Raw genomic sequence first — 23,096 nt, 5'->3', positions numbered from 1 at the left:
GGTGCTTAGGTTTTTGTTCGGCAGGGTTTATCATCACCATGGCAAATGCATGTTTAATTTTTTCAACAATTGTGACTGCCAGGTCCACACACCGTCACAGTGTAGCCACAGATGCAGGCATGGTAAAATAATGAATACCTGACAGTCTAAAAGTCCAGCTCTGGTGCACATGCACAAACTCGGTAACTTCACGTTCATCTCAGTCCATGGTCATGGACAAGCTGAGTTTAAATTTTTCTGCAGTTCCTTTAAAAATGTCTAATCCCTTTTGCTTAAAGTTGCATATAAATACCGGTATGTCAATATCCAACATGAAGTCAGGGAGAAAGTCAGTCCCTAAACACCTGTCAAACATGATTTAAATCAGTTGCTTTATTTTTATTCTTTAGCATAATTTTAAACTCAAATGTAGTTTGCTCTCTCCTATTGAGATGAGTTTTGTTTGACAGTCATGGATTTCTTCTGCAGCAGATGATGCTGTATCACCCAGCCATGGTGACTGACAGCAGGTAAGTATGTTGTTTACACAGTGCTTACTCAGTTGATGGACAGCTGAACTTTTGATTACGTTTTAAGTATCCGCCATTTTGATTTCCAAATCTGACAGATTTTTTTTTTTAACTGCCTGGCTGCTGCCGTCTAGTACAATATAGACAGTGTCAATACAGCTCCTCCGCAGGCCAACCACACCGTGTAACGGCAGTGTAGCGTTAAATGACACTGCAACCGGGAAAGGGTAGTAGTCTCCAGTCTCTCTCAAAGCTACAGCAACGCAGTCCTGAACAGGAGGCAGCAGCAGCAGCAGCAGCAGCAGCAGCCATGGGCCTCCTCCTCCGGGTGAACTGACAGCCGAAGTCGCCGAGTTGCCATTCAGCCTTTGCAGATGACGACCGATGAGATGATGGAGAACAGGTAACGGTAGCTTGCCTTGTGGACGGATGATGTAAACCTGACATATTTCCTAGCGTGAAAGAAGCCTGTGTGTGTGTGTGAGAGAGAGAGAGAGAGAGAGAGAGAGAGCCGACCGTCTGACTGTCAAGTGGTCGGAGGAGAGACCGTGATGCTAACTAAGTAACTAACACAGCGGGAGGACATCCACCTTACCCCCCGCTCTGACGGATGACTGACCCCATGTTAGGTTTTAATGTAAACGTCGTTTGCTCGGAACACTCCGGTAACGTTAGCAACAGGAGTGGGACATTGCGTTGCTAGCGGGCCAGTTTTTGCTATGTGACTGCATGCAGCAGCAGGGTGCAGAGTGAAAGGCAGCATCGTTTTAAAGCGGTGGTGGGAGGGGGTCGGTAACACGACATATGGTAACTTAACGTGAAGTTACGATAACTGTATGGATAAGCTAATTAACCCAAGGTCCACGCTGCTAATGACGGCTCCGCTGACATGACTAATATCCGTTTATAGCTAACACAGTGAGCGTCAACAGCTGATCTGAGGACGGCAGAGAGGCCTGTCTTAAAGCTGACCATGGTTTTGCTGATGTTGTTGTTGTGAATTTTTTTTTTTTTTAAATATCAATTTCTTGCTGTGGGGAGAGATTGAATTCCTGAAGTTGATTCTCTGAGCTGTAAAACACCTGTATGTTTGTTCAGCTTTGTGCGTGTTTACTGAAGGGATGTGCACACGAGGGCAACATAGAGATCTGTAGAGATCGCTGCTGTTATGCAATCAGCGTTAATGATGTATTTAAATGTGTAAGTTTCATTTTGACACTGTATATATTACTCACGTGATTGCTGACTTAGCAGGTATCATATCCATTTTTTTAAATTCACAATTTAGAGAAACACGTTAGCGCAGTGGCACGTTCACCTCAGGCTGATCAGCTGTTTCATCAAATGAACAAGGGACTAATAGATACTAATTATAAGCCAGCTCTATTAAGATTGTTTTTCTTTTATTGCATCTGATTCTGATGATGGCTTTTAAGCCAATCACACAGTTTGACAGCTCCTGCCTGCCTCACACATTGTTTAACTGTCATCATCCCTGCACCTAATTACAACAAGTTTGCACTTTGTACTAACATGTCAACTACATGTGAGACCTACAGTCCTACTTACTGGCAGATACAGCATCCCTCTTTACAAGCATAACACCCATAACACACACATGCGTTCAAAGTCTCTTTCTGTATGGGATTTGTTTTTGTTGTCATTCTTACTCCAGTCAATGTTTGCTGTATGTGAGAGTTCATTCTCACAAAGCAAGTCGGGTAATGTCAATTCAAGATGTGCCGCACTAATGCAATTACAGATGCACTGCTTCCTGCTCTTTACAGAGGGCAGTGTGAGGCTACTATCTGCCCTAATGCTGACTTGAATCCTTCTTCTGGCTCTACAGAAGACAGAGTAAATCTTCCTGGAAATTATTCTCTTATATTTGTTTTTGTTTGTCTTGTTTCTCATTTGTAGGTTGAAGACATTCTCTCCTGGTTTCGTGTGCCTGGTTCTGGTATGAGTGTAGCAGCTGTGTGTGTGTCTTAATTGTGTGAATTTGTTGATTGATGTCCAGGCCGTACAATGTCAATAAGGCAAAGGGCTTTTTCGTAAGATCCAACTGACGGTGCCACTTCTTGTCCAAAAGTAAGAGCATTGTATATTGTATCACAACAATTATGCTCACACAAAAAAAAAATCTCTCATGAATGTAACACACTTTTTAACCCCATGCCACATGTTCTTTTGGTCAACAGGTAAGTGTGTGTGCCGGTGACGTCAGCCATGTTTTGGAAGTTCGACTTGCACACGTCTTCTCATCTGGAGGCTCTGCTGGACAAGGAGGATGTCACGCTCACTGAGCTCATGGATGAGGAAGATGTTCTGCAGGAGTGCAAGGCTCAAAACAGGAGGTCTGTTCATTGTCAGCTTAAGCAAATCAGCAGCACATTAATGTCATTACATATCAGTTCTTGTAACATCTCACGGTGCAAACCAACAAACGGTGTGTGTTTTCTCATCATTATGGATTTGTAGACTTCTCCTGTTCGTGTGCCAGGACCAGTGCATGCAGGAGCTGGTCCGTATGATCACTACAGAGCCCCCTGCTGGTGTAGAGGAGACCAGACGCTTCAAGTAGGTGCTGAAGTGCTGAGTATGCTGATGTAGTATACTGTACTGTACTGTGCTGCACTACATTATGTCACTTACCTGCCATTTTGCAGTAGAGCTGAGAGCTGGTGGTCTCAGATTGGTAAAAAAGAAAGAAAGAAGTTTTTCTAAACTATGAGACTAATAATGCATTGGAAAAATTGCAAAAGTACTTGGCCTGTTTGATGATGTTTCAGATCATGTTGTATTTAGTCCAGTTCAGCACTCTCAGAGTACTAAGGTAGGGAACAAGATATTGATTTTTGTTTTACTACCAAATGTGTTCTCTTCATTTATTGCAGGTATCCAAATATAGCATGCGAGTTGTTGACATGTGATGTGGGAGTGATCAATGATAAGCTGGGTAATGAGGAGCCTCTGTTGGAAACTCTGTATGCCTTCCTGGAGCAGCCATCCCCACTTAACCCCCTCCTGGCGTCTTTCTTCAGCAAGACAATTGGGAACCTCATCACACGCAAGACTGAGCAGGTAGCGCACACACACTCACATGAGTAAATCAAATAGCATACCCAGGGAAGACGGCAGCCATGTTTTTGTGTTGTCATGATTCACCTCAGGAAGTCTGAGGGGTGCTTAACAGCAAGATAATGAAAACTGCTCTGTGAATGACTCTCAGGCAAGATGGTGATTAAGTTTAATTCCTCTTGAAATGACAGAATGCAGATGTTGCAACACAACAGCGTGCGTAGTTCAGGCTTTATCCAGTCAGTGGTGCTGCTCGCCTGAGGGTACCAAGGTCAGCCGGCTCCACCTGAACAGTTTGTTAAACCAGAGAAAAGAACTTACCTTGAAAATTTTCCCAAAGCTGTGACATACATTATTGATTTACTTGTTCGATTCTGAAGACTCTCTGACCTTGAACATCACTTTGGTCTCTGGTCTGCACTTAATTTACTGCAGTCAGCTCTTTTCTCACAAAGTTATTTTCACCCTTGCCTCTACTGGTTTCAGGCTATGGAGGATATTTTCATTTTCATACGCAGGTTTTGGATGCAAATGTGTGAATTTGTCCACATACCAAGTATAAATGTAATGTTGGCACTTGCTGTAGCTTTTGTAAATATGTGTGCATCTAAGTGAATCTATGAGACTTTCAGTGAGGCAACTTCAAAGACACCACTCTGACTAACAGCTGCTTGACATACCTGCTGTAAATTAACTGACTGACAGTGATTATTGGTTCCAGGTTCAAAAGGTTCAACCTTGCAGCTAAATTACTATAACACACTAAAGAAAGTTTCATTAAGATGACTGGGCTGTGTATAGAAACAGACAGGGAAGAATTAAAAAAATGCATTCTGAGTGTCTGAGTGATTTGTATTGTGTACAGGTCTTGAAACATCTGCTTTTGTGTCTTTCCAGAAACATTGTTCCACATATTCAGGACAATACTGAAAACTGACAGAGTGTCTGCAGGCCCTTGATTATGAGGATGCCAATTTTCAGTTCTATGTCTTTGTGTCATGTTGTGGTGTTCAACCTGTTTTATTTAGGTGATTAGTTTCCTGCGACGGAAGGAGGGATTCCTTTCCTTGGTGCTGAAGCATATTGATACATCAGCGATGATGGATGTGCTCCTGCGACTTATCAGCTGTGTGGAGCCCCCTCTTCTTCGACTCGAGACTCTTACTGTATGAGAGAAATTGATGCAGATTGATCCTTTTACAGATTACACACTAATATTGTGCATTGTTATAATGTCAGATTTCTTTTTTTCCAACAGTGGCTGAATGAAGAGAAGCTGGCCCAGAGATTGATAGAGCTCATCCACCCTGAGAGAGATGAGGAGGTAGGACAGCAATTCAATATTTTTCTATGAAACAAAATTACCCTATGAAGCAAAATTTACCATTTACAAGAAAGAGTATCCGTGTGTGTGTGTGCTCTCCCTCTCACAGAGGCAGTCCAATGCATCTCAGACTTTGTGCGACATCATTCGTCTAAGCAGAGACCAGGCCAATCAGCTCCAAGAGATTTCACAGCCCGACCCTTTGCTGACTGTGCTGGAGTCGTAAGTCAGACAGATCCACAAACACACACATGCTCGTACTCTTTTAAAGGATACAGAGACTGCAATATACTGCATGTGTTTCTACAGGCAGGAGTCGGTGGAGCAGTTGTTGCAGAATATGTTCTCAGGAGAGAGGACTGAGAGCTGTATCGTTAACGGGATTCAAGTACTTCTGACCTTGCTGGAAATCAGGAGACCTGTGTGAGTGAGAGATTTGAAAGAAAATTTAAATGTAACATGGTGTAATTTTATTTTACAACTTACAATAATGTCATTTTTCATTTGACCCCTGGGGTCATAATTTTCTTAAAATTGTCTTTATGTTGCTTGATTCTATCCATCCATTTTCTTATTTCCATATGTTTTTGTTCTGTGTTTTATGATAGGGTGGATGGTGTGATGGATGCTCAGGGATTTGAGAGAAGTTACAATATTAACAGCAGCATTTTGTTGGCCATCGAACCGCACCTGATCCACTTCCACCAGCTGCTTCTGGAGCCACCCAAGGTACATAAACATAGACGCATGTTAGATGTGTCAACAATAACAACTTTATTTCCAGCTTCGCTTAGGGGGAGTGGACAGTATTAACATTTAAAGACATCATAAGAAACACTCTAATAGCAATGACACATGTAGACACCAATAGTTTTGCCTGTGATATTAGCTATTGTAATATGACATAACACATGATCAATATGTATGACAATACATTCAGTTCATTCTGGTGCCATTCAAATGCATGGATCAAAAAAGCAGAAAGGGCTTGGCACAAATCAAAAAAACATATGTGCAAGTTCTTTCACTTGCAGAAAATGAGAACAGACTATAAATATTGAGATATTTTAAGCAAGTCCAGAGCTGAGTTTGATATGCAGCAATTCCCTTTGTTCAGTTATGTTTGATTGTCAGCCAGGCTGGTGTTTCCTCCTTCTATCTGTGCTTTTTTAAGCATGTCTGTTTGTTTTGTGTATGTTTAGCGAAGTCCTATGCTGACTACTTTGGGTGTGCTGGAGGAGCCACTGGGGAACACGCGCCTGCACGTAGCCAGACTAGTCGCCTCCCTGCTGTATACCAGCTCTGCAAGCCATGCAGTCGTAGCACAGGAACTCTGCAGACTCAATACAATGGACCTGCTTCTTGTGAGATGACCTAAAACACAAAATCTTTTTTTGCTATTTCAAAGTGCAATGTAGAGAATGTGAGAATTGATAAATGATCCATCGGAAAACGTATGCTTTTTTTTTCAGGACTTGTTCTTCAAGTACACATGGAACAACTTCCTGCACCTTCAAGTGGAGCTTTGTGTTGCTGCCATCCTCCGGCCCTGTGCACACGAAATGAGACTCCAGCCTGGCCTGGGGTCCCAGGACAAGTTCATGCAACATCAGGACGAATCACAAGACCAGGCTGTGATTGAAACCCCAACTTTGGAACCTTCTCTCTCCCCTGACAACTCTGCACATAACTTAATGGTGACTCATGTAGGTGTTTTTGTATGTGTTTGAAACAAGGGGCTTATGTAGTATTTGATCTACTAGATGGGCCACTGTGGCAGCTTTTTTCTCAATTAAAACAATCAGTTGATGCCTTGTGTTTCTCTCACAAGTTGTTCCAGCACTGCCACCTTGTCCAAAGGATCCTAGAGGCTTGGGAAGGGAATGATAAAATACAGTAAGGAAATTTGAGATGATGACTCTCTTGTTGTGTTGCTTTTGGATAAAGGCAAAATAAACTAAATAAGCATGTTCCTTTCAGATCAGAAGGTGGTATGAGACGAGGCTACATGGGACATCTCACCAGGATTGCCAACACAGTCGTCCACAACCTGGAAAAGGGCCCAGTTCACACACAGATCAGTAGCCTCATCACAGGTGTGTTTGGACAGTAACTATTAAAATGCATTCATACATGTAGGAAAGTGCTAATGAAAGGTGCAATTGGTGCAAGTGTTCCTCTGCTGTACTATGCCTCTTGAATGCTGTTGTTATATTGTTTTCGATGTAGATCTGCCAGAAGACTATAGAGGGCGCTGGGAAACCTTTGTGGACCAGACCCTGTCAGAGACCAACAGGAAGAACACCATAGACCTGGTAATGAAACCACACACACACATACAGTAGCTGATTGTTTAATTGTTTAACAAACATTAAGAAAAATGTAAATGTTGCCTTTGTGGTGATGTTTTCCTACTTAGATTGGCACGGGAAACCCACGCCCTTCTTCAGAGGATGATATGGAGAGCCCCTTTCCAAAAGAACTGACACTACAGCAGGTACACTTTGATATGGATACACACAGACACATCGCTTCCATAACCAGCTGTAGTTAGGTAAATCAACCTTTTCATGTTTCTTTTAGGCCTTTTCAGATTACCAGATTCAGCAAATGACGGCCAACTTTGTGGATCAGTTTGGGTTCAATGACGAGGAGTTTACAGATCACGATGACAGCATTGGGTAAATGAACTGATATTTCTCTCTGTGTCTCAGTGTAATATTGCCATTGTGTGCTGATGGAGTGATTTCTGCTTTTATTGCAGGGCAACGTTTGACCGGATTGCAGAAATAAATATAAACATTGACGGAGGCCAGGACAGTGTGAGTGTATTTATGCTCCTCATATGCAAGTTGAAAAAAATTGTTGTGTGAAGTTGTATTTCTATAACTCATTGTGGCTGTAATGTCTTCAAGATACATTAAGGATTTATATACCCACCAGCAAGCAGAAAAATATAAAAAGCAAGTTGCTTTACCACACACTACGGACAGTTTTACCTTATTTTTACTTTGCAGGGATTTGGTTCAGTGGTAACAAAAATACAGATAAATTTGGGTTTAAGTTTTAGTATGGCATTATGAATATTTGATGTATATTCCTCAAACTGTGCCCACATGTTCTATGCAGGCTAACACCGCCGTGTTCGAGGCCTGTTCCAAGGAGAGAATTCAGCCCTTTGATGATGACGAAGAGGACATCTGGGAGGAGAAAGCGATCAACTATGCAACACAAACCAAGTCCCGGAACAGGTAAACACGCAGGCTGAGACACAGATGCTCTGAGCGTTTTCCTTCCTTTCCTTGTTAAAGCAAACACACTAAAAAAAGTTTGTTTTATATGTTACAAGGTTTGGTGGGTCACAGTCCTCCCAGAGTCAAACAGACAGCAAGGCCTGTGATAGGACGGCAACCTGCGGCACAGAGGTCTCTGACACGGCAGCAGACTCCGACTCAGAGGAAGGAGAGGAGTGCAAAGATGGTCTGGATCCTTTCTCAAGCTCAGGCCAGACTGAGACAACAAAGAGTGAGACATGCGATAACTTATAAAAATACTGAAATATGTTTCCTCTACATTTAAAAACAGGTTGTGAGCAAATGCTGTTTTTACGTAGTGTGTATGCTGCTGTGTTCATATGCAGGCACTGGCTGGATAGCAGACTTTGGGGAGGTGAACTCAAAGGCACCTGCAGCAGGAGCGGGCTTCGCAGCATGGGACACTCCAGCCTCCCAGCCGGCTGCCACAGATGCAGAGGAGAAAGGGTGGGCCAAGTTCACAGACTTCCAGCCTTTCTGTTGGTGAGTCTGGGTCATTGTGTTAGATATCGAAATTGTGGTCACAGTTAATAAAAATTAGATTGTATTTGATTGACCCCTTGAATTCAAATAATGTTTTTTCTTATTTGCATGACATATACCTAGCTCTGAAACTGGCCCTAGATGCAGCTCTCCTGTTGACTCAGAGCTCAGTGGATCAGATAACACCAAACCAAACCAGAACCGTAAGTTGCCGCAGCAAAGCGGCTATTTACTACAAATGGTAAAAATGAAAGTGCTTCATGCAACTCGACACAATATGCTCAGATTATTCCCTCTTCACTCTCTGCAGCTTGTGTATGGAGCGTGTGTGTTGCAAGAAAAGCCCCACTTGTGGCGTCCGACAGCTCTTCTTCCAGCAGCTCCGACAGCGACGAGGAAGAAAGCAAGACAGAGTCTACATCCAGTGAGACGGTCACCATGGAGACCATCACCACTGGTGCTGGCAAGGAGACCATCCGGCTCACTGTTGACGCTAAAAATGAGAGGGCAGTCTTCACCAGGTATACATGTTCACCAAATAATGAGGGGCAGGCTCTATGTGGGTGGTGTATGTGTACCCCCTCCTTCTCCTATTGTACTTTCAAGTGCTTTTATAGAGCCCTCCCTTCTCCTCCAACCTTTGTCCCGCACAATTTTACTTCCACCTTCGCTGTTTTTCTCCTGATGTCGTCCTCCTCCTGTCTGTTCCCTCCTTTCTCATCTCCCTTTGACTCCAGAGTATTCAGACCAGCAGTCAGACGGTATGTTGTGCTTGAGGGCTCGAGTGTGGAATGCTTTCCTCAAGTTGTAAACGGCCATCAGAGGCACAGACCCTCCACATGGTTTTTTGTTTGCTTGTTGCGTTAAACAAGACGTGTAGTAATAACAATCCCTTTCTGCCATAATTGCGGCCGAGCCTAATTCATGAAAAACTGTACTAACCCACAATTGGTGACTTGTAGAGAACCTGCAGGTCCCTGCGCTAAGCTCATCTCATGTTGTCAACATGATCCTGTGATAGCCAAACTCCACTGGTCTCAATGACACGACCCAGCATGAACTTCGGCATTTACAACAAAAACTGAGAGCAGTGTATGACTCATTGTGGTTATATGATCCAGACCATTCTTGTCTCAGTCCTAAACATTGACGAGATTCAAGTTGACATGATTTATTTTCCCTCAGAGAAACCACACTACTAACAGTTTATCAGATAGCATGCTATGAGGAAAAGTTGCTACCAATCCAACATATCAACTCTCTAACAAATCAGTACGAAATTACTAACAAACACTGCATTTACGAGCATGATACATTTAAATGGATCCTACTTTGAATTTTAGAGTAAATACATTGTGACAAACCTTGAAAATTTTATACCTAACTCAGTTTGACTTTGGCCAGTCACAGCCTGCTTTGTGCTGGCAGTACAAGAGAAGTGGATACACAGGTTGCTGTGTGCGCTGGCCATGGTAGTGAGCAGTGTGAACTGAGCTGAAAACTGACAACTGTGATGCAGAGCAGCCAGAAGCTGCAGCCTCCAGCTGTTAGCATCTTTACTTGGCCTCCATGGTTTCAGTTCAGGTGAGAGCCCCCTGGCGGTCATTCTAGTTGGTTAATGTGCGTTTTTGTTTCTTTGTTTGTTTTTTGCAGCGATGCGATTAAGGTGCCAGTAGAGGGGCTCACTGTCAAAGGTAATGAGAAACAACAACATGGAGACTGTCCCAGCCAAACTACTGCCAGTCCATCTAACCAGTCGACTGCTGTCACACAGTAAGTGCATATCTGTACGATTATATGTACAGCTGGATAAAGTAGGGGTAATGTCACTGCACAAAACAAATGCTTGTAAGACTCCTGACATTTCTGACATGAAACACTGGTGTAACCTACAACATTAAGATGATGACTTACTGGTGTGGCCTAGTGGCACACCCAGACATTAATATTATTAGCTATACCTGTACTTTATGTGCTGTGCTGTGACAACTCAAAATCTATCAGCGACTCAATCACTGAGGAAAATTAAAACTTGCCAAACACTAGATGTTTTGTGAATGTGACAAAACTAATATATATTACTGTTTGTGTTTTGAAATCTGGGTCATTGCAGACTGCTATTTTTCAAGTGTCCATTGTTATAAGTTATAAAGTAGGGGTAAGGTCACTGCACACCTTTGCGTACTGTACGTTGTACTACAGGACTCCTACTGAGCTTTTTCACAACTCAAATGCCACATGTTACATTGTATGACATAATTACACTGCAAAAATGTAAGCTTAACCAGGAATTTGTTTTGAAAAATGAAACAGTTTGTTCAGAATAAACACTTGAAATGATAATGTAGTAAAATTATAGTAAAATGTGTCTGTGGTAAAGCTCTACTATTAACCATAGAGATACAGAAGGAAATACCCATTTCCCATTTTCCATTTAGTGTGACGCCCTTATTTGAGACTGTTGACACCATCCAAACATCAAGGGAGATAAAGCTGCAGTATTTATTGAGAACCCCAATGTTACAGCTAACAAAAAAACAAGTTGCGAGTCGATTACATATGGTTTGTGGACTGTCCTTGGTGTTTTCTTTTTGTTTGTTTTTTTAAATAAGGCAAAAACATTCATGGACACAAAGTTGAACTGATTAGATATGGGTACTCAAGGCGGGTCATTCTGACCTCACAGAAACATATTTTTATTCATAACTCATAACCCAATAATAAACTCATTTTGACATGTTTCATGGGATTAATGATTGTAAACCAGATTCCTTTTATGTCCTTTGTATTCAGGTGATTCCATGCCAGAAGTTGTGATGACACATCTTCAAATGTTTTGCAGAATAAAAACACACCTCTCTGACTTTTGTCCTCTTTTTGTCTTTTTTGACCTTACAGAGAGACGGAGCCCTCTGCTAATGGACCGGCCTAACCATGCGGTACAGGGACACACACACACGCTTATCCACCAGTCCATTCAACAAACAGCCATGTCACCTTTGCTTCCTATTAGCAGCTCTTCAATGCCGTTTTTTGTGTCAGAACATCCTTACTGTCAAACAGCCCTTAACAGTAGGCATGTCGGATGCCACAAATCTACACATTGGCTATTGATGTCTCCTCTGTATCTCTTGACAAAATTAAATCTGATTCGCTTGAAAGGAGAATGTATGTTTTTAAAGAAGATTTCATTGTGCTGGACCCCCCCAAAGCTTAAAGTGTGTTACATTTCAACTATTTTTACATGCAATTTTCACATTGACCCTGGGAAAGTGAAACACTCTTGCCTGTTGTGATGAGCGGCGGTGACGCTGTGCTAGCTGGTGCACTTTAATCTTAAGAGAAACAAAACACATCAGTCTGAAATTCTTGAATCCTTTACTAAATTCAGCATCAGAATTTCAGATTGTTTGAGCATGTCTGCTCTCTGGGCATGAAGTCACAGCCCAGTGAATTTTTCTAGCAAAGCATTTCACTGTTTACACTTTAGTAAGGAAAACTATATTCAAATAATCAGCCAAGATTACAAAAGCCAAGTTGCTTGCGAAGCTAGTTGCCATTTTGTCTTCAGCATTTCAATGTACATGCCAGGCAGACAGTGTATTAGTACAAATGTGTGAGTGACAATAATTTGACTTTTTTTTTTTTTTTTCCCCAAACATCCAGTCCAAGTCTCAGTCCAAGTAAGATTCCTTTGCTTTGATCATGCGGAAGATAAATGCTCTTTTTTTTTGTCAATTGGAGCATCAAGCATCTTCTTCTCCCCAAACCTCTGACAAATTCATGTAGTTTAAAGGTCTGTCAGTGTGTGTGGATGTGAGTGTGTGTTGTCGCATCCATGTGTGTAGGTGTGTGTGTGTGTGTGTGTGTGTGTGTGTGTGTTTGAGCACTGTCAAAGGTACAGAGTGAATTCTCAGGTCAAAGGCGAGGTATGCAGATACAAAGAAAGCACACCTGTGTAACACACACACACACGCATGCACACACATAACTCACACACACAGTAATATACACAACCATATCTGTACATGCGCCAAAACAAAAAAAAAAGGATCCCTGCGAGACACAGTGATGTGCACATACCAACTCATATCACCCTCAGAGCTGTTTAAATGTAATATTGTGAAATTTGAACCTGTATTAGGTTGTGATTATTCTTGGTAATATGTAAACGTAATATAAATGTAAACAGTATATATACACATTATATCTATTTTTGGAATAAATCCAATGTATGGAAAGGCGGTTGTTTTGCAGGTTGCAACGTGTGTATTGTATGTGTGTGTTGTACTGTTGAAATGAGGCAATAATGATGTCTGTGTTGCGGTTAATGGCCCAGCATCAGTTCCTGTTCCTCTGCTACATGCTTCCTACATGGAGTGTGGAAGTGTGTGTGTGTGTGTGTGTGTGAGAATGTGAGTGTGCAGTACATGTTGTGTATTAATTACCTAGAGGATCACACTGCTTTATTATAACTTGTGTCTTTTTTCAGTCATTGGTTCTAAACAAAATTTCAGGTTATTCCAAACCTATTGGAGAAAATCCATCTCAGTTCAGACCAGTATACTGTTTAAACCTTTATCTCTTTTCATATCATTTGTGGGTACACACCGTGCTTTTCCTACATAATGATGGATTATCAACTAAAGATGAACAAATTGAGTAATCCAATAGATGATCAACAGAAAAACATTTAAAATCAAACATCACAAAAAAAAAAATCCAATTCTAATTTCATTTCATTGTTGTGTGGATATGCAGCTCTTTTGTCTGACGAGACGACAAACTAAATATCTTTGCGTTTTGGATTGTGAGGATTTTGTTTTTTAGACTAAACAATGAATTGATTAATCCCAAAATACATATTTTTCTAATGAAAGCTACCCTGTGGAATTTTCTTGTAAACAGACAAAAGTTGTGTTTACATTCATCGTTGCTCTGTAAAATCCTCTGTGTTTATCCTTGCACTCTTAACAAATGTGTAAAATGCATTCCCAATGCTAGAAAAAAGAACAGACACACAGATACTTTGACATGACGCGTTGGCTCTGTTGTATTAATACAGTCTAATCATTATTACCAATAGAAATTATGACCTAAATACAAAAACATGATCCCAAGTTGTAATAAAGCAGAACTGTCCTTTAAGTGCCAGTCACGCTTTACTTTATCTTTCTCCTCGTCTCTCTCTTTCTCAGGGCAGGAGTTGACTTTAATTGCATATATGCTTATGGAACGATTTACATAGATTGTTGTATTTATTTTAAAAGCACTTTTTCAAGAAGCACTTTTTTTGGTTCCTATTTGGTGGTGCCGAGGGCCACCATATTCTTCCCTACTCGGAGAGGTGGGAAAATTTGACCTGAACAAGTGAATCATGTAGATAACTTTAGATATACTTTGTTCTTTTCTCCAATGCTTTCAGCCAAAGTGTGTCTTCCCACCAGTGAACTACTGGGTTTCATTATGTGTGAAGTAGCCTCCTTTCTCGCAATAGTCTTAACAGGTCTAGATTTATCTAAAGCAATCTTTTGTGGATACCTTCCATGTGTTTTTTTTTCTCTTATGAAGTCATGTGATGGTCATTATCAGCAGTAGGAGAGGATGTTACATGTAGAAAGAATTCATGGTAGGTCCCACTATTTTTGCTTTTAGCTGTTAAGCATTTTGAGCTGTTTGAAGTGGAACTGTACAGAGGTTGTGCTCAGTCTAAGTCAGGGTCGGAAAAGAAAAACAGGGCTTTTTTATTTATTTTTTTATTTTATTTTTTGGCAGGGTTGTGTAAAGGGTCAGAAAAATGTCATCCTGTCTTTTCTCAAACCTAAGCACTGCGTCTGACCCTTATCTTTGTGTTTTGGTGTGTGTGTGTGTGTGTGTGTTCACCTTGAGAGTGTGGGTGTGTGTGTGCAGGGTGTAGCTACGGGTACGGTGTGATGTTATGCATAATGGCATGAGGTACGATTCAGTCATCTTTAAGTGCCATTAAGTTTGCACATTAGCCTCATTCACCTCATTGGGAATGTGCTGTATTGAACAGTATGTGCCCATAATTTTAATTGAGAGACAATAGGTGATACGTTTTTACTTCGTCCCATCGTCTGTAACTTACACTGAGGCCATTTCAAATCTGGCTCACATTATAGCTTATTACATCAGTGTGTGTGTATGTGTGTGTGTGTGTGTGTGTGTGTGTAGGGGAAGTGGTGTGAAAGACAGCCGTGTTGTAAAATGCCTTTTTTGTAAAGTGGACTGATGCTGGTGTTTTTTTGTTTTTTGTTTTTTTTCCGTTTGTTTTTGTTTTGTTTTCTTCATTTAGAGAGTAATGTGTGTGTTACCTGTTGTCAAATTAGCTTGTACATTCAGATATGAACCCTAATAAATGTCAGACAAAGACGAGTGCCTGTGATTGTCTCACACACACACACACACACACACACAACACAGCGCAGCACACACAGACGCTCACGTACAGAACAAACACAGGGACGGGACTTGGGAGTATGTTTACCTTCGGGGCAGGTGACCTTGTGGATTATGTTGCTTCCCAGTGTCTCTTACTGTCACTTACTCGCCTAGTTCAAATAGAAACCTGCCCGTCACCTAGAGCTCACTGTGCTGCAGGGGAATATAAAATGAGTTTGTGTGACAATGAAGGAGGAGGCTGAAGACCCCCACCTCCCACTTTTGCTCACACACTTCTCATATTCTCAACGCTTGGGGTCCTATCTATATGTCATTGCCATTTTGTTCTGGGTGTGTGTTTTCATTCCTGGGCTCAGATCCACCATGTATGTCATCACATTCCTCTGTAGTTTACTGATAGTGGGCACACCTGCTGCTGCCCTGCCTTCTTCTCCTACTTCTCTAGCTTTCCCCCACTCTTTTCCGTCTCTTTCCACTTCCACTGAGGACAAAAAAAAAACCACCTTTGGTTTGTCATCTCTACCTGTGCTGTCTCTGTAGAGAGTGTGGATGTGTGTGTGTGTGTGTGTGTGTGTTTATGCAGTGGGTGGAAAGGGGGAAGAAGGCGGAGTTGGGTTTTGTACTTTAAAAAGGGGTTGTGGAGAAACCTGCCTGTCTGCTTGGAGCGGAGAGAGGAGGAGCCTGTGGGGTGTGGAACTCCAGACAAAGGAGACGTATACACACTGACACTGGATCAGTGGTAGCAAAAGGAGACGCAGACAGCTGGAGAGCTTCACCTCCAGCACAGGAGACAATCCTCAACTCCCAGGACTGAACCCCACCACCACCCCCCTCCTTTTTTTTTTTCCTGTGTGTGTGTTTTGCAAAACTTTGTGGAGAAAGGAGAGTCTTTGTTGCTGCGTGTGTTTGGCGGTATGGCTCCGTCTGTGAGCTGAGAGATGTTTGTGTTGGCACGGTGGTCTGACATATGCTGCTTGAAGTTGTGTGGAAGTTGAGTGGGTGAGTAATGTTTGGGATGGAAAAGTGGGGCTGGCACAACCAACAGCTCTGGTCTTAGCTTTACGCCATGGGGGGTTGCCATAGTTACCCCTCGGCTAAGGAGGCAGACGGCAAGACTCTTCAGCCTTCTGACATCAGCAATGAAAAACTGTAAGTTGTACTTTTTTCCTCTGTTCACTCTTTTTGTCGTGTTTCCTGTCTGGAAATGAGGTTGTGTTGCATTTAACTGTGTAAAAACTCCCCTTTACTGTGGAAGAAACAGGACTAGGAAGCTGGCGGCTGCACATGGTTTACTCAAGAATGTCCTCCAGATAAAAAAAAAAAAGTGTGTGTGCTACATATTTGTCTGATGGCATCAGTGAAGGTGGATTCCTTTAGCAGCAGGAACACATGTTGAAAAATAGCATGAAGATGAGTGTGGGCTGTATATGAAAGCTCCTCTTTTTACTTTTTAATTTTTTTTTTTCTTCACACAGTCACTATGCAAATGTTTGCTCTGGGATGAATCTTTTCAGCTGAACTGAAGAGCATTGTTTATCTCACCCACACGGCAGAGGTATAAATGTAAACAGATGGCCGAGAGCGGCAGCAGCAGGGTCAGGGAGGTGTGTGTTTACACTCAAACACAACATTACAAGTAGGTCCAGTCTCATTGTGTTTGTGTGCTGACAACTGGTAGCCAAGAGGCAGTAACCGAGTTATAATAACGTGGAGCTGGAGAGCAGAACAGGATGTTAACAAAAGAGGTTCCTGTAGACATTAAAGGAGTTTGTCATGGTTGTGCATTTTGCGCTACTGTATGTTTTGTAACAGTTAATGTTTACACTATTCCTCTGATGTTCCTCCCTCTCCCTCTCCACCTCCTCTGACCTTTACTTTGAACAAAGACCTCCTGTTTCGACCATTAAACTAATATTCCCTGCTCTGTCCTCGCTCACAGATTCACGGCAGAGGGAGTGAAACGGTGCAGTGTTTCCCTTATCACAGTAGGCAAGGTCACACTGAGTAAACTCTGTATGTGAAGACATCTAAAACTGAAAGCTGCCTGATTCCACAACAACACTTTAACACAGCCACTCTACCTGTGTCAAAGTGGCGCCACTGTTTTGCATGGAGTCAAATTGTGCTGAGGGAGTCTGACTTTCCAGTACACGCTGGCATTTGAAAACATCATTCATTTCTTCCGCGCACTCCTTAGTTATCAAAAGTTCCCATGCTGCCGTTCCTGTGTCCTGTGGTTAGGAAGTATTACATGTAGCTTATCAGCGGGTTTATGAGCTAATGTGAGAGAGACAGAGAGGTTTGGTGAAGTCAGCAGGCCTCAGCTCTCAGGCTCTGATGTTGCCCAACACTCGGGTCTTTCAGTTATTTGCCTTGTAGCAATGACCACTGCAGCAGTCAGCTTCATTAACAGTAATTACTCTGGCTCTGAATTGACTGCCTTCATTACATAAACTGCTGGTTTACTGGACGTTCAGGTCTGCAGCTACAGCACTGTTTCTGTGTCCGCACTTGTGTGTGTGTGGCAAAGACAGATGAGAAAGCACCACACGCTGTAAAATGTGTTATCTAATGACTGCAGCAGGAGTAATTAATCCACTGACCTATCGATTGTTTTACACAGCAATATTTTATGTTTCTCCGTCTTTCTCCTTCCGTCTCTGCCTCATTAACTCTGCGCTGTCCTCCCAAGGGGAATTAACAACAATAATCTGGAGGAGCGTCCATATCTGGAGCAGCAGTATGTGTGCCAGAGGATCACGCACACAGACATGTTTGCCCTCACAGCTCTGCCGCCTGGCGTCGACAAGGCTGAGTGGCTTGCCAGCAATAGTGAGTATGGACCCCAACAAAGTAAACTGCTGTTTCCAGGAGGAGGAATATGCACCTAATTTGTCTTTTTTTCTGGATTTCTCTTACTTTCAGCGGTGGCATTTTTCAAGCATATAAACCTGTTTTCCAGCGCACTGTCTGAGTTCTGCAGTCCCAGCACCTGCCCAACTGCATGCGGACCGGGCAACACGTATGTTATTGACAATTATAATGTACCTATGTCAAAAAGTAAAGTTTGGCTTTCTTCCAGTTTTAATTTGTCATGCAGATCATCAGTTTTATGTATCAAGTTGCATAGACAGTGCTGAGAGTGGACTGTTTGGACCAGATCATTGTTTGTTGCTGAACACTCCTTATATAAGTGTTCAATACTTTGGGCAGCATAAATGGATTTGAAAATGTTCACTTCCAATGTCATGAAATTGTCATCTAAGTTTTCAAGGAGTGTGTGAAGCTCTCCAAGGCTTCATGCCTTGGGTGAACCGGCCCTTTAACAGAACCAATTTATTAGTGTTATTAAGTAGTTGTAGTTGTAACTGTGAAGCAGTCTGTCTTTATTATGCTCTTTTGTGATTATAGCTTAGGTGTGATTATCTTTTAGTAGCACTTGAGACAGTCATTTGACAAAAACATAAATAAAATAAAAAATCTTGCCAAAGGTCCACTATCTTCACCCACATCTCACAGTCTTAATCAGCTAAACATCACATGACCCAGGAACATTATCTTCATATTTATCTTTTTCCATTGTATTGTCTATATACAGGGTAACAGGGCGCTGTGTCTTTTGCACTGATATTGTTTCAGTTTTTGTCTACTACCACTCTGAGGTGGTTTCAATCACATTTTGTTGTGAAACCTTACACTGCCTGTGAAAGTAATACATAGAAGTTTACTATTAAGTCCATCTCTCTAGTCTTATCAAGTCTGTATGTTTGTGTTGTCAGGATTTATGTCTGGACTGACGATCATGGCAGGAAGCTAAAGTGCTCTGCGCCCCTTTACTTTGACTATGCAATGTCATACATTCAGGACTTACTCACTGATGAGGATGTGTTCCCCACTAAAGCAGGTAACATTAATTCATATCATCGACATTGCACTGATCTGATGCACATCATCATAATCCAGTTTCAGTCTTATCTCTGTTTCTCTTTCCTGTTTCCAAGGTTCAGTGTTTCCAACAGGTTTTGTCTTCCTGGTCCAGAAAGTATTTTTGCTGTTGTTCAGGACCCTGGCTCACATTTACTGGTCTCACTACAGAGAGACACTCGCTCTGGGGCTGCATGCACACCTCAACACACTCTTCTCACACCTCACACTATTCTGCCAGCAGCATGCGCTGTTGGAGCCTGAAGATACCGAGCCACTGCAGGACCTCATCACCGCTCTGGAGCTACGAGACTGAACACACACATAGTCATTTACTTGTTATAGCTGGTTATAAAGCTTTAGTGTCTCTCCTTACTCTGGGCCAAACGCCAGCCTTCTTTTTTAAAGGTCATACATAAATAGAATAGAAGAACATTAAGAAACGATTCAGACCAGGCAAGAATGAATGGTCCCTGTTGTATATAGTTGCCTTTGTGTTATTGTGATAATATGTGAAACTGTTATATTGCATGTTAGTGTATTTTAACGTGGTGCATTATTATATTTTAACAAGGTCAAGATCTTAAAGGTCATTCATGTCTTCCTCAAAGACGTCACACAGTAACAAAAAACACTGAATTGTGTTTTCCTATAAGATGTCAACTCAGCTTCAGACAAAATGTAAGCAAAATGTGCCATAGCTGCATTCTGAGCATTTAAAAAGATGCTCCCATAATGGTCGACGCAAATGTGATTTACATTGTTGTGACTGCATCTGTATCCAATGGCACAGCTTGTCTCTGTGTCTTTATATATGATTATGCTCCCTGTAATAAACATTTGTGACAAATATTTTTCTTAATTTGCTACATTTGAAATAAATAAGATTCAGTGTTGCATCAGTGATCAAGAAACAGATCCAGAAAACACTAAATAGATTGACAGGCTCAAGAGATTGTTGGAGGACTGGAGGAAAATGAGTTTGCAATCACTTATCACGTAACCCTTGTTTTTGACCAGGGTTTATTTGTTTTGAACAATCTCACTCCTCTTCAGTGTCTTGTTTTATCTTGATCCTCCAGTCAGTGCTGGTACATTTATAAGGTGTAGTAGTAAAGTATTTTGGTTTGAAAACAGCACCACCTGCTGCCAGCTCAGGCCTATACAGTTTACTGCAGTCTGTGGATGTTGACAGCAGCACATTAGACTTGAGATTTAAAAGATTTGTGAAGATAAAGTATACAAAAAACACAAACCAATTCATTTAATGTCTGGGAGTGATGTTAAAAGACCTGTGCCTCCTTTTATTTCTTCATACTTTATAATCTGCAGGGTTAAATCGGAATTAGAAAACTTCTTCAACCTCTGATCTTGACAATCGATCCCAAATCAAAGATTCATTCAGCACGACCTCTGGTTCCGCTCAGTAAATTGTCCCTGAATCTGCTTATAATAGGAAAAAAAATACACTCTTCCTAACTCCAGAACTTGCCAGAGAATTATGATATAATTTCCTTCAGTATCAAGTGATAGATGTATGTATATCTGTGACTAAACATTACTGTGTAAATAGCTAAATCATCATACTGTTAATGGTACCAGCTTATTGCAATGTCAGCAACTCTGAATTATTGACTCGAGGTAGGCAGATAGGTAACTTCATTTGTACCTGCAGGTAAATTTGATTTGCTTGGAAGTTGTCAACAAAATACTTCAAAAGCCTCCAAATAATGGAACTGTAAGTAGAGGTCCATAATCTGCTGACCAATATAATAATTCAAGTATTGAAACCAAAATAAAATTTAAGAATTCATTACAATTTCAGTAATAGAAGACACCATAGTCTTTGTGAATACAATACAGTGTGTTGAATGTGTTAGGTAATTCGAGAACCAGGGTTTTCACTGATGTAATCAAGAGACAAATCCTAGCGCTGCAGTGCAGCCAGAGGACACCTTTCTTTGTACGCAGGGACACCGCCGTGTCTGACTGCAGATACAGGCTGCTATTGTCTGCAGTCTGCTGTCAGTCACAAAAACAAAAAGAATATCCAAGGGTGAAAGAGAAGTATAATGAGACCATAAAGTCACTCTCAGGTGACACTAATAAGTTGCACTGTCAGCAGAGCAGCCACATTCAAGGCCCATTTTATATGAATACACTGCAGGTAACAGTTTTCCTTTCTCTTGTTGTGGTACGTGGGTGAAGATGAGAACTTTTCAGACGCTGCAGCAGTAAAAATCAAAATGATAACAGAAAGATTTGATGTAAAATACACAAAAAGAAGAATGCTTTCACTGCATGTAATCCCATATTCCACCACATAGAGGCATCAGTACACCACCGCACTGTGGTTACAAGACAGTTGTTGTATCAGTCATGTCCACACAGAGTCAGTGACACAATGAATCGTCTTCACGGAAAAAGAGGGTCAGGGATGCAGAGTGATGCAGTGGTTGATACTCATAGCACCAGTGGTTCTGGGTTTGACCTTCAGGTCTGGGCCCGGGGCCAAAGACGTGCACATTAGGTTAACTGGCAGCTCTAAAGGTGTGAATGCGACTTTGTGAGGTTCAATCACATTTTTTGCTTTTATTTGGGGATGACTCAGTGATGTGCCAGGTCAGATCACTGACAACAGACTGTTTGCTGTTTGCTTTAAGGCTTTCTTTATGTCTTCGTCTTTGGTTATTCCTGATACATGCTTTATTTACATTGCTTTGTGGATTGTTATTGCTTTTACATGTTTTATTGCAATATTTGACTCACTGGGTCAAGTCAGATGAACAACCAAGTATTCCCAGAAACTGTGAAAATCGCCCTGGTTTAGTTCTGAACAACTGGCCTCGTGAAAAGACAAAAAGCAGTTTGTCTGCCCAAATATTTTCACTGTGACTCGTAAAATGAAATAAAAGCATATCTCTTAAAGCTCTGCACGCCACTGACACCCTGACCTTTGAAGAAATATCCTGCTTTTAACACACTTCCACTTGTGCCACATTAATTCCACATCCAAAAAACTGGACTCATCAGAATTTATTTGTCACAAGCTGCACTGTGACTCGCCTCCTGGCTTTAATGTGATGTCAAACTGGCAAAAACAGGTGAAATAAGTGCGTTCCAACCTGGATGCTGTAATAAATTCACCTACAGCTGGGCTAGTGGAGTTGAGCCCAGGTGTCCAGCAGACACATAGTCAAAAAAAAAGCTGAAACTCAAGAACAACCTCTTCAATCAGAGCCAAAGCATCTTTGTCTGCTAGGAGATCAGAAGGATAGGGGATAAGTAGTGTGAGGACATGGACACACACACAGAGGGAGAGAGAGAGAGAGAAGGACAGAGGTTGCTTCTTTGGATAGATAGGTGATGTGTTAATGCACATGTTGGACTGGGTTGAGGCTCACTGCATTTGAAACTGAGCTTAGATAGTAATACTGCAAACTGCTGAGTCACACACACGCATTGGTTCTTTAATTAAGACCTGAAGCCACCTCCACATACAGAGCATTCTTGAATCAGGCTCAGACTCTGAGTCTCTCATCTGTGTCCTCCTTCACAAAAAAAGAAAGAAAGAAAAAGTTGTTATACAAGGAAAACGAGGAGAACAGGATCACTGCGACCAACGCTCCACTGAAACTGCCTCTCTGTCTTTTCCTTTGTAGTCACTGAAGACCCTATGCTATGTGGACTATTATAAATCATGGAACACAATGACAATAGCAATCAAGCTGTTTGAACTGCACCATATCAGCACACACACATACATTGTGATGTCTGGTATAAGATCTTGCTCCATATCAAAAAGGTTGGGTTACAGCTTTGGTTTCAATCTTCCTTTTTACTTCTGATCCTAATGAACAGTCAATTCACAACCCTTTTTGAAGACCAAAGAGGAAAAAGCATATCCTCACATAAAGATGGTTTTCCATCACCAATTACTTGTGTCATAACTCCTCAGATCTCTCATCTCTCATCTCATGGTTTTAGTTTTTTATTGATATTGAATCTCGTGCTCAGTCGTAAAGACAAATGTCAGTT

At 41.6% G+C, this 23,096-nt stretch overlaps 2 protein-coding genes across 3 annotated transcripts; both read left to right on the top strand.

The window, feature by feature from the left end:
- The first annotated feature begins 212 nt into the window (after nucleotides 1–212).
- ppp6r2b (protein phosphatase 6, regulatory subunit 2b) lies at nucleotides 213–15,104 on the top strand. Of its 2 annotated transcripts, XM_085779351.1 has the most exons (26): nucleotides 213–912; nucleotides 2,430–2,600; nucleotides 2,711–2,866; nucleotides 2,991–3,089; nucleotides 3,407–3,593; nucleotides 4,619–4,756; nucleotides 4,849–4,914; nucleotides 5,024–5,136; nucleotides 5,224–5,337; nucleotides 5,523–5,643; nucleotides 6,117–6,278; nucleotides 6,387–6,620; nucleotides 6,746–6,810; nucleotides 6,895–7,010; nucleotides 7,144–7,229; nucleotides 7,334–7,411; nucleotides 7,498–7,595; nucleotides 7,679–7,736; nucleotides 8,044–8,165; nucleotides 8,264–8,439; nucleotides 8,555–8,711; nucleotides 8,835–8,914; nucleotides 9,022–9,232; nucleotides 9,449–9,472; nucleotides 10,365–10,484; nucleotides 11,610–15,104. In XM_085779351.1, the coding sequence occupies exons 3-26, from the start codon at nucleotides 2,739–2,741 to the stop codon at nucleotides 11,641–11,643; spliced, it is 2,787 nt and encodes a 928-aa protein (XP_085635477.1). In that variant the 5' UTR covers nucleotides 213–912; nucleotides 2,430–2,600; nucleotides 2,711–2,738; the 3' UTR covers nucleotides 11,644–15,104. The 2 variants fall into 2 exon arrangements, with proteins under 2 accessions (XP_085635477.1, XP_085635478.1); XM_085779352.1 differs by lacking the exon at nucleotides 9,449–9,472 and having other exon boundaries at nucleotides 359–912.
- A 692-nt stretch (nucleotides 15,105–15,796) lies between these two features.
- Nucleotides 15,797–19,910, top strand: LOC146985907 (MOB kinase activator 2). Its single transcript, XM_085779354.1, has 5 exons — nucleotides 15,797–16,283; nucleotides 17,827–17,966; nucleotides 18,060–18,156; nucleotides 18,914–19,038; nucleotides 19,136–19,910. Exons 1-5 carry the CDS (start codon nucleotides 16,201–16,203, stop codon nucleotides 19,372–19,374), a joined length of 684 nt encoding a protein of 227 aa, XP_085635480.1. The 5' UTR covers nucleotides 15,797–16,200; the 3' UTR covers nucleotides 19,375–19,910.
- The last annotated feature ends 3,186 nt before the right edge of the window (nucleotides 19,911–23,096 follow it).

The sequence above is a fragment of the Trachurus japonicus genome, chromosome 6 (assembly GCF_045865225.1).
Source record: "Trachurus japonicus isolate A0001 chromosome 6, Traja_1.0".
Classification (NCBI taxonomy): domain Eukaryota; kingdom Metazoa; phylum Chordata; class Actinopteri; order Carangiformes; family Carangidae; genus Trachurus; species Trachurus japonicus.
Note: the sequence above shows the minus strand (reverse complement) of the source record. Positions and strands in the feature narration are given on the sequence as shown.

Coding starts and splice junctions, on each gene's coding strand:
- LOC146985907 (XM_085779354.1), top strand. CDS start 16,201: ATGGGGGGTTGCCATAGTTACCCCTCGGCTAAGGAGGCAGACGGCAAG. Junction 16,284..17,826: donor GACATCAGCAATGAAAAACT/GTAAGTTGTACT, acceptor TGTCCTCCCAAG/GGGAATTAACAACAATAATC. Junction 19,039..19,135: donor TGTGTTCCCCACTAAAGCAG/GTAACATTAATT, acceptor CCTGTTTCCAAG/GTTCAGTGTTTCCAACAGGT.
- ppp6r2b (XM_085779351.1), top strand. CDS start 2,739: ATGTTTTGGAAGTTCGACTTGCACACGTCTTCTCATCTGGAGGCTCTG. Junction 6,621..6,745: donor ATAACTTAATGGTGACTCAT/GTAGGTGTTTTT, acceptor TTCTCTCACAAG/TTGTTCCAGCACTGCCACCT. Junction 8,166..8,263: donor CAAACCAAGTCCCGGAACAG/GTAAACACGCAG, acceptor ATATGTTACAAG/GTTTGGTGGGTCACAGTCCT.